Genomic DNA, 10,885 nt, shown 5'->3' with positions numbered 1-10,885 from the left:
CCGTGGGGCTGCACGTGCCGCGGCACTTTCATCCCGGCGGCTCTGCGGAACTGCGTGCCCCGCTGCGGAAGGCCGTGCGTGAGGCAGCCGGCGCCGGTGACACTCTGACGTCACAGGTTTAGCGGCACGTGACGTTCGGTCTGCCGCGCCGCACCCTTTGTTTGCGGCGGCGGCGGCGCCGGCCTGCCGCCGCCACAAAGCCGGCCGCCGCCGCCGCCGCCGCCGCGGCCAGCTTCTCAGTAACAATCTTCTATCAATTATTGCACGGCGGCTCAGTGTGGAGCGATGGACGCGGGCCACGTCCGGCGCTACCTGCGGCGACCGAGCCGGCGCCGCGCCGGATATGGACCGGCTGGGACGCGATGGCCGCCGGGCCCGCCGCGCGCTGCTTATTTATGGCGACGCTGTGCGTGGCGCGGGCCGCGCTGGACGCCACGCACACGCACCGCGCCCGTTACTGCGCCGGCGTCCGTCATCGAACGCGCCGTCCAAACGGAGTGTAATCATCGGCGCGCACTTTTTTACGAGAGAGAGTGCAGTGGGTCACGAGTGGTGAAATCAGGCAACGGAGGGGAAGGGGGGGGGGGGGGGGCGCAATGGGCCGTGGCATGCTCCCAGGTGGTCGGGCTTGGAGGTGGTGGAGATGCATGCAGACGGCAGTCGAGCATCTCGTTAGGGTCTGACTGCGTGCTTATAGGGGAGGAAGGGAACCTGGCTGGAAAGGCCTGCACATTTAAAGTCAGCGCCGTACCCAGGATCTCGTCCAGATGGCGCCAAATCGGGTCATAGGAGGCCCTTCAAGTTAATGCGCTAACCCACTCTTCCTTGAATAAGCGCCCATTATTTTGGGGCCTTTCTAGGCTTGAAGTCCCATTTGGTGCCTTGAGGTCATATGATTTATGTTTTAGGAAAACCCACGGGCGCCTTAAACGGCAAAACAATATCAGAGCCTTCCGCTTTGGGGGGTGAGGAGGGAGGAGAGGGGGGGGGGTGAACACGGCATGCAGGGGTGCCAAGACCCCTAACCCCCTTGACTGCGCATTGTTTGAGGCCCATGCTCCGTCCGGGAGCACGTGCTACGGTTACTACCTCGTAATCGCTGTCGATGAACATAGAGCATTGCTGCCTGAGAGCTGAGAAAGTCATGCATTGTAGCGGAAACAAGAGAGATACCAAGAGCTGGAAGTGTTTGGAAGGAAAGGTAAGAATAGACTGGGAACGAAAAGGGGAAGAAAAAAGAACAAGCTGACATATGTGTATGTGTGAAAAAAGAGAGAGAGAAAAAGAGAGAGAGAGAGAGAGAGAGAGAGAGAGAGAGAGAGAGAGAGAGAGAGAGAGAGAGAGAGAGAGAGAGAGAGAGAGAGAGAGAGAGGAAGAGGAAGAGGAAGAGACAGAGAGAGAAAGAGAGAGAGAGAGGGGGGAGAAAGAGTGAAAGAGAGAGAGAGAGTGAGAGTGAGAGAGAGAGTGAAAGAGAGAGAGAGAGAGAGAGAGAGAGAGAGAGAGAGAGAGAGAGAGAGAGAGAGAGAGAGAGAGAGAGAGAGAGAGAGAGAGAGAGAGAGAGACCGGTTGCCGCCGTGCAGGCCGTTGACACCGGACCGGTCGTGGCACTCGGCGCACCACGCGCCACGCGTGGCCCAGTTGCCGGGTGCGTGCCACCGCCGTCGTTCCGAGTCGTCGGCCTCTGTTTGTTGCAGCCGGCCGTCGACCCTTCCGCGGCCAGCGCGTGTTCTGCCCAGCGGCAGCGGCAGCGGCGACGGCGGCGGCGGCTGTGGCGGCGGTAAACAGGCCGACAGTTGCGCAATGTGCGTGCAGGTCGGAGCTCAGTGACCGGCGGTGACGGCTGGCCAGGCCGGTCGGATAAGAGACGCGTCGGCGGCGGGCAGACGGCGGCCGGACGCGACTGATTGGCCGACGGCGGAGGTAACGAACCGGACGGCGCCGGCGACAGGTCAATTAGAGGGCCGCTGGCGGGAGCAGCGCTGGCCCGACGGCGGCCCGGTATTGCTCCGAGCGGCCCCGAGTGCCGGTCACCGGCGCCAGACAATGGGCAGGGGACGTGTCACACAGCCAGCGCACGGCAGCGCGGCTCGGCTGGTGGACTGGTGTCCGTCAGGGGGGGGGGGGGGGGACAGGGCGCCTTACACCGCCTGCAGACAATGGCGCGTGGAACAGGTCGCGGGTCGCAGGACAAGGTCGCAGGTCGTAGGACAGGTCGCAGGACAGGACAGCAGTCCGAAGTACGAGTCACGCTGAGTCGGGCTTGCCAATCCCAGGCAGACACCACCCCGTGGTGTGGACATGGGCAAAAAAGTAGATGAAAGCATTAACGCGCGGGCGAACCGGCACCACCCGTGCACCTTTATCAGCATGTGGCAGCACGTTGTCCGTGAAAGAAACAGTCCAGGCCCCATGCAAATTGTTTCAGGCAATTCGGCTGGTTCTACAGACAGTGCCTGCCGCGGCGCATGAACTGGTGCCGGGCTTGCAGGAGAGTAACTTGTAGCTGCAGGACTGAGGTCCGGTCGGGTATTGCAAACTATAGCATGAGGTCAAGATGTGACGAAGACGTATATTCGGCTGCAATACTATGTCGATATGTTTTGTAAGCGCGGACCACGATTAAGTGTGAACAGCGACATATATTCCAATCAGACGTGTTCGTTCGAACCTCGAGCCATCCAAATGCTAACGGGACGATTTTCCAGCATCCGAAATCTTCGTCGTGATGTTTTTGAGACATCTTTCAATTTAAAATCCGTACGTTTTTCTCTAATATGGTCCATACAGTATCCATTTTGGTGGATGCTTTCTAAAGGTAGGTCGTCCGAAGGGCCCTGTGATTGTGGTTTGCACTTTTCTAAATACAAAGCTTGAAGCACAGGGGACTACCCAGGTCACCGTACTTCTGGCAACAACAGGCTCTGGTACATTTCTGCTCTGACATCCAGCCATCTGATTGGTTAGATCTAGTGCTTGAGGAATGCGCACGGCGGTGACACCTATTTCCTCAAAGTTATCCTACACCGGTAGATTTAACGGTTTCCCGAATGGGACAGATCGCCGACTGATTTTTCGCACGCACGCACCTGTTAATAGCAGAAGAGCTTTCCCTAAACCAAAGAACATGTTGAGTATCTCCAGCTGATTTAAACTTCTGGATTTATTTCAAGTTTGCCGACTTTGCTCCCAAAATCATTGGTATAAAAATATGGCATTTCTTATCCTAAGCCGCGTCCTCTTGAGATGTGGGTTCCATTTGAAGAATTATATTGATAATTCAAAAATGGCAAAAAAGAATCTATGAAGACAATTAAAAAAGCCCTGCTTCCAGCATACAAGACTTCTCATTAGCTTTGTCTGAAGATGCAGTGTGATCCGGAATTTTCCGGCATGCACGCGCGTATTTGCATTTCGACCAATGCGAAAACATGCAGCGATCAGTGCAATCTAAACAGCTCGATAGCTCTTGTTGAGTGGAAAAACCCCTTAAGTTCAAGCTTACGCAGACATGTGCATCATACCCACCTCGCGACGTTTGTACGGGGTGTTTGGTGTGGCTTACCTAAAACAAAAAGTTGTTGATTTATGTGATGGCAATGTTCATCGGATGGAAACCCAGGCACGACAAAGTCGGTCATTCTCTGACTTGTGGTAAAACCAGTTCTTGGTCGTAATTACCAGTAACCTGCTGACATTTACTCCCAGTGAGACAGGTGCAGCCTTATCCAGCACCGCCAGCCAAAGGACAAGGGATGTCTGCTGCGGCAGGCCATGTACATCTGGCTGGTGCACGCCTCGGTTGCGATCTCATGATGCTGACTTTCCGGCGCTTAAGAACTGCTATCTCAAGTGTTTCCCAGAAGGTGCGTGGCTTTCGCATACGCGCGTCTAGATTTAGCAGAAATATTTTTGGAAGCCATTTGACGAGAGGAAAATAACGGTGGTTGGGCGAGATGAGCTACGCTCTAGTAGTGCCTAAGCGTGTACCAGAGACACCTACCGACAACTTTACCCACCACGCAGCCAGATGACAAGAGGGAGCCACGGGCGCCAGCGGGCACATCCACGATTAGAGAACGCCAGCTGAGAGCCCGGGACCACCAACAGACCTTAGGTAACGAAGGCTTTCAAACTGGGCATGTGAATAGCCACCGTTTATCTGATGCGCCATAGTCCATGTCCACACCTAGCCACAAAGTGGGAGGAATCTGAATGGCGTTGAATCGCGAGCGTCCAAACGGCCGGTCAAATGCAGGACGTGTGATACTCCCGGTAGTTCGGTTCTTCATCAGTACTATTCACTAGCTGCCCCGAACACTCGTCACGCTGGCTTCATGACAGTGGTCCAGAGCGACTCACAGCTAAGGATGATTCAGAAAGACCGCCTTTTATTTGACGTGTCGCTGCGGCGGCGCATTTGTTCGACCAGTCGCATGTACACAAACGCTCGGCGCCCCTGCAGCACGCCCTGCGGCACCCGTACATAACAATGCCTACTTATCTCGCTTTCTGGCCAAGTCACAAGGCGACAAACACGCTTCGTAAAACAACCGCTGCTCCTCGCCACGGAGCCGCAGAGACGCAGAGCGAGACACACGCTGCCCGCACCGCCCTGGGGCACAGAGGCACGGCGTCGCCGGGTGAGCCGGGCCGGGCCGGGCCGGGCGGGCCACGCCGCGGGCACACTGGCAGCGGTCCGCGCGTAAAACCACGGCACACCTCTCTGGCCGGGCGCGGCGAGACAGGCCGCCGCCGCGGGACCGCGCGCTCGCCCCGCAGCGCCGGACGCGGCCCAGCCACATACATCATCCGTCAATGTCATACGAGTTATGGACACGGCACCACCGGAGAGCGCGGAGGCCCCGGTACCGTCGCCAGCGGCGTGCGAACACCATCTGGTGACGGGTCATTGCAGTCAGAGGTCATAGGGCAACCCACCGGTCAAGCACAATATACACTGAGAGACTGTTTGTAGGGGACCTGACAGCGCTCGTCCACCACTACCAACGGTCCGTCACCCGGAAGCAAACTCATGCAACGCGAAGACGGCCGTCAGAACAAACACGGTCGGCATCAGCAGCTTTCAAGACATACGCATTCACCTAAAATAATTTAAACCGTAAGACGGGAGCCGAAAATACACATTAAAAGTCATCCATGTGTCGAACGACTCTTGTTAAAAGACGCCTGTCCACTCATAAAATATACACATGGTAAATGAGAACAGTATAGCACTTCATTGGCGTCAGGACAATGCACACGATAAATTTAAAGGAATGCAAGGCTCACACCGAACCCTCGCATTGAGTCACAGAGCACACATATCTGCGATGATGATGACGCGATGATGTGAAATATACGGCTACCACGCAATGGCCACCGTGCGGGGGAGCTCTCTGGCTTCCGCTCCGACTTCGGTGAAAGTCTGCTAACTCGAGGCAAGTCCACTGCGCCGGTCAGACCAGGCGAGGCCAGGCTAGGCCAGGCTAGGCCAGGCGAGGCCAGGCGAGGCCAGGCTGGGCCAGGCTGGGCCAGGCGAGGCCAGGCTGGGCCAGGCTGGGCCAGGCAAGGTCAGGCGAAGCCAGGCGAGGCCAGGCCAAGTCAGGTCAGGTCAGACCGAGGCGTTCGACACATGCCTGCACGGGCAGACGGCGACACCAGGCGCCACCCGCAGGCAACCGCCGCGGAGTGCGGCACGCCACAGCCGCCCGCGCCGCCCGCCGAGCCCGGCAGCGCGCTCTGCCGTCGGCGCCGCGCGGCTCCCGGCGGCGGGCGGGGCCGCTCACACGCGCAGGATCTCGAGCACGCGGCTGTAGCAGATGCTGATCCACTCGGGCTGCGTGGCGCCCCACTGGATGCCGTTGATCTCGCCGTCGGCGGCCGTGTAGGCCAGGATCGGGTCCTCGATAGAGCGCGGCACCTGCCGGCCGCAGCGGCGGCGCCGGGTCAGCGGGCGCCCGACTGGCAGCGAGGCAGAGCGGCACATCGTGGGGCAGCGAGTGCGACAACGCGGAGACGCGGCCAGTGCGGGAATAGCGTTGGGACAAGAGCACAGCCAGCGTCAGCGAGACGCCCAGACACGAGGCAGAGCAGCTGGAACTACGACTCGTTTCCTACGTTCGTGTTCAAGCTGGTCTCTGCGGTTCGTTCCCGGTGGAGCCCGTGACCCCATCCGCTACCCATGTCCGCCGGCGCCGGCGCCCGACCCGCTGAGTCCGCGCGCTGACCTGCTGGATGTCCCAGATGAGTGCCTGATGGTCGTCGCCGGCCGTGCAGATGTGACACGAGGAGTGCGGCGCCCAGGCCACGCCGTTCACGCACGCCCGGTGGTTGCTGAGCCGTGCCACCGGCGTGCACGGCACGCGCACGTCCAGGATGATTACCTGCCGGCCAGTCACGGCGGGGTCACGGACGACAGTCTTGTGAACGCGGCGACTCGTGGCTAGTCCGTGGGCGCCGCGCTGTGCTCAAAGGCGAGCACAACAGCCCCGTATCGGGCCACGCCATTAAAAGACTAGTGTCCTCTGTGAGCACCGTTCCGCGCTGGCCCACGGCAAAGCGACGTCGATCCTAGGTGTCACCTTCAGACAATTGCCACGATGTCCGCCCCGCGGTATGATCTCATCTGCAATCAACGCATACTTCCATCCAATTTAAGTCTGCCTGTTCGCTACAAGCCCGTGACAGCAGCCGCACACAGGGCAGCAACAGTCGCGAGTAATCCCCCGCCCGCCGCTCGCTGCAGGATTGCGAGGAAAGCCGGCTGGACCGGACGCGCGTCGGCCACCAGCCGACACGTTATGGCACCACCAGCAGTCCTTCCACCCGACCGTCGCTATCACCGAGGTGACCCGACGAGAGCCTGACCGTCTTTGGTGGTCAGCGTCTCGTCCCTATGCCGGCCCAGTGTGCGAGTATAATATCCACCCATAGTGTGAGGTTATTGTCTCACCGCCGCCCCTCCCCTCCCACCCACCTGCGCGTGCCGCCCTACAGCCTCACCTCGCACGAGTCCATGGCGATGGTGGCCAGGATGTTGGGCTCCTGCTTGTTCCATGCGAGCCGCAGCAGCGGCGTGTGGTGGGGGTCCTCGTAAATGATGGTCGAGTGCTCTAGGTGACGCAGGTCGAACATGCGCACAGAGCCGTCGGCACCTGCCCGCCGACGCATAGCGCTCAAAGGACAGCAGCGGAAGCAGCAGCATGGACAGGAGCGACAGTGTACAGGGGTAACAGCGTTAACAGGAGCGACAGCGTTAACATGAGTGACAGCGTGGACAGGAGTGACAGCGTGGACAGGGGCGGCAGCGTGGACAGGGGTAACAGCGTTACAGGAGCGACAGCGTTAACACGAGTGACAGCGTGGACACGAGCGACAGCGTGGACAAGAGCGGCGGCGAGGACGTGAGCGACAGGGTTAACAGAAGCGGCGGCGTGGACAGGAGTGACAGCGTGGACAGGAGTGACGGCGCCGCCATAGGCCGGCGACACGGCTCGAGGGTGTCAGCCGCACTGTCGCGAACGTCGGCATAGCTTGCTGGTGATGCTCCGCCCAGACTCCACGCTTCACGCTCGCCTTTGTGGACGACGACGCACTAAGCGCGTGCCGCTACTCTAGTTTCATTCTCCGGCGTCTCCCACTGGCCAGCAAGCCCACTGAAGTCGTGCCACGTTTCCGCTTCACGCCAGCGCAGCTCGTCATCTAGCTAGATCCGGTCGGCCCGTTAATGCCGGCGCCCGGGGCCTCCGGGAAGGGACGCTCACCGACTGACGCGAACATGTCGCGGCCGCCGCCGGCCCGGCTGAACGCGATGTCGTAGACCTCCTTGTCGTGGGCGATCAGCTGCGTCTTAACGTGGCCCGACACGGGGTTAGTGCGTCCCAGCACCTGGCCTGGGGACAGTCGCGCCGGGGCAGGTCAGGTCACAGACCGGCGAGGTTGGGACGGGGAAGGTCATCAGCTAGATCAGTGTTCTCAGGTATCGCAGTCTTCCATAAAGTCCCCGCGAAATGTCAGTGTGCGATCCACAGCTAACGGTAGTACACTTCTTTCGGATATCCAGCAGTGGAGCCGTCATCTTCTTCTCACTTCGGACACATTTTAATGCCTGGCGTGAGGCATGCAGTAGGGATGAGAAGAACAATCGCTGCAAGTGTTCCTCCACAAATCTGCCTCTGGCCTTCTCCACAAACGAGTTGTCCGCTTTCCCAAGCAATGCGAACAGACAGGCACGTTAGCGTATGTACGCATAAACCCCCTCCGTCAATTCAAATACGTAACATGCTGGCATATCTCAGAAGCAAAATCCGATGCTAATCATATCGAAATGTTTCGGGGAAAAAAACGCTGCTGACGGACGGAGCACTCTCCACATGTTGGGAACGGCCGTCCCATAACTGTCGTTCTCATGCTCTCTGCAGCCCGTTCCGAAGCTGGTGTGCCGCGGGACAACAACCAAACGGTCCCAGTCCAGACACAGAAACGCTTCCGCAAGCCCCTCAGCAAACGGTACGAACCCATATACTTTAATTTGACAGCGCACCACGAGAGGCGTCCCAGCATCTCCCGGACCGGGCGGTTAAGGCCTACGAGTCCACCAGTGCGCCGGAGGGGTACTCTCCGGCGGCATGCCAACTGACTGCGACGGCAAGGCGCAGCGGCAGGGTACAGAGCGACATTCGGACAACACAGCGACACAGCACACGGACGCGACTGTGCGGTTCTTCCGCACGAGCCAGCGAGGCGGCTAAGCGCGTTCGGCCGGGCGGCGTACCTGTCTCCAGGCCCCAGATGGTGCACGTCGTGTCGATGGATGAGGTGCCAATCAGGTTCAGGTCCACCTCGTTCCAGTCAAATGACGTCAGAGGCGCGCAAAAGTCCGAGTTCTTGTTCTGAAATATTAAAAAACTGGCTAGCACGCGAAACTCCACGTCTTTGTCCCCAAACAAGACGCAGCTCACAGACACGCAAAGTTAGTGTTCTTGTTCCGAACAAACAACCACGAAAACAGCACGCTCAGTGTAAATGTCACTCAGAAACTCGTCTGTGCAAAAATCCCCAGGCCTTCTCCTTAAACCAGGCGCAGAAGTAGTTCTAGGAGTTAACGCTGCGGCTCAAAGTGTGGTAGTCTATATTACATCGACGTGCAAGCTTTTGACACCAAAACTTTAATGTTGCATTCGTTAAATTTCCCTGTATTTACTTTCACGGTGAGGAATGCAAAGGATGCAAACAACAGCCATCACTGCATACTTGCTGGCATAAAACGCCTTCCACACACTTCCACACACTTACTTGATTCGACAACTTGGCTCTTGGTCTTACATATGCACAGCACTTCCACCTCTACTTTATTTTTCTTAGGCACTAACTCGATTTTAAACACCCTCTGAGACCATAACTTATCCTTAACGCCAGCTTCCGCAGAAATTTCCATTCACACACCAACTGAAACTGTCAAAAACTATTCTCATCTCACCCCAGATAAGGCAACCTCTTATTCCCTCTCAATGCATTTCTTCACCTCCCTACGGCAGCTTTTTTCCCAATCCTCGCTGATGTCTCGGGAGCGTCCTCGTGACGCAGCAGCGTGCTCCGAACCCACAAGGTGCAGACGGCGCAGAAAGTGGACCTTCAAGACGGCTACGCCCCGTTGCACAAACAAGATGAGTATTTTTTCGTTGAACACGGCGCGAACTGTAAAACATAAGCTAGCGTTGCCCACAAGCTGACTGTGGATACTGACATTGAGGCATAAACACCTCTATTGTATTTGGCGCGGGATCAGCGGCGCCTCCGACCGAATCAGCTCTACGGCCGGCGGTCCTCGCCGCAGCACGCAGCCCACTCACGTTGTTGAGGACGCACTCTAGCCGGGTGTCGGGCTCGCCGGCCCGCCAGATACGCAGGTAGTCGCCCGAGGTGGCCAGCAGGTCCGGATACACGCCCTTCTGCAAGACGAACCGACATCGGGGACGGTACAGCGCGGCGGCACCGGAGACGGTACAGCGGGGTGGCACAGGGGACGGTACAGCGGGGTGGCACAGGGACGGTACAGCGGGGCGGTGCAAGAGACGGTACAGCGGGGTGGCACAGAAGACGATACAGCGGGGCGGCATTGGAGTCGGTACAGCGGGGCGGCACCGGAGCCGGTACAGCGGGGCGGCATCGGAGACGGTACAGCGGGGCGGCATCGGAGTCGGTACAGCGGGGCGGCACAGGAGACGGCACAACAGGGCGGCACAGGAGACGGTACAACAGGGCGGCACAGGAGACGGCACAATAGGGCGGCACAGGAGACGGCACAACAGGGCGGCACAGGAGACGGCACAACAGGGCGGCACAGGAGACGGCACAATAGGGCGGCACAGGAGACGGCACAACAGGCGGCACAGGAGACGGCACAACAGGGCGGCACCGAGAAACGGCCACAATAGGGGCGGCACAGGAGAACCGGCACAACAGGGCGGCACATGAGACGGCACAACAGGGCGGCAACAGGAGAGGTACAACAGGGCGCAACAGGACGGCACAATAGGGGCGGCACAGGAGACGGCACCAGGGCGGCACAGGAGACGCACAACAGGGCGGCACAGGAGCGGTACAAGGGGGACAGGGCGGCACAGGAGACGGCACAATAGGGCGCACAGGAGACGGGCACAACAGGGGCGGCGCAGGAGACGGCACAACAGGCGGCACAGGAGGAACGGTACAGCGGGGTGTCACCGGAGAAGGTACAGCGCGGCGTACCGGAGCGGTAAAGTGGGGCGCAGCACCGGAGACGGTACAACGGGACGGTACAGAGACGTACAGCGCGGCGAGATCGAAGATGGTAAAACAGCGGGGTGGCACCGGGGACATTATGGCGGGGCGGACAGGACGCGGT

General features: G+C 59.0%; 1 protein-coding gene across 1 annotated transcript in view; it reads right to left on the bottom strand.

The window, feature by feature from the left end:
* Positions 1 to 5,743: 5,743 nt before the first annotated feature.
* wap (DDB1 and CUL4 associated factor wap) overlaps positions 5,744 to 10,885 on the bottom strand; it is a 41,768-nt gene continuing 36,626 nt past the window's right edge. Inside the window, exons 8-11 of the mRNA XM_037214767.1 lie at positions 7,764 to 7,892; positions 7,003 to 7,154; positions 6,228 to 6,383; positions 5,744 to 5,920 (exon numbers count right to left, since the gene is read on the bottom strand). Of these exons, the coding sequence (XP_037070662.1) occupies positions 5,783 to 5,920; positions 6,228 to 6,383; positions 7,003 to 7,154; positions 7,764 to 7,892 (575 nt within the window). The 3' untranslated portion in view covers positions 5,744 to 5,782. The remainder of the gene's footprint in view (positions 5,921 to 6,227; positions 6,384 to 7,002; positions 7,155 to 7,763; positions 7,893 to 10,885) is intronic.

This window comes from Pollicipes pollicipes, unplaced genomic scaffold (assembly GCF_011947565.3).
Source record: "Pollicipes pollicipes isolate AB1234 unplaced genomic scaffold, Ppol_2.1 Scaffold_3447;HRSCAF=4054_pilon_pilon_pilon, whole genome shotgun sequence".
NCBI lineage: Eukaryota > Metazoa > Arthropoda > Thecostraca > Pollicipedomorpha > Pollicipedidae > Pollicipes > Pollicipes pollicipes.
The sequence above is the reverse complement of the archived record's forward strand: the minus strand, read 5'-3'. Positions and strand labels throughout refer to the sequence as shown.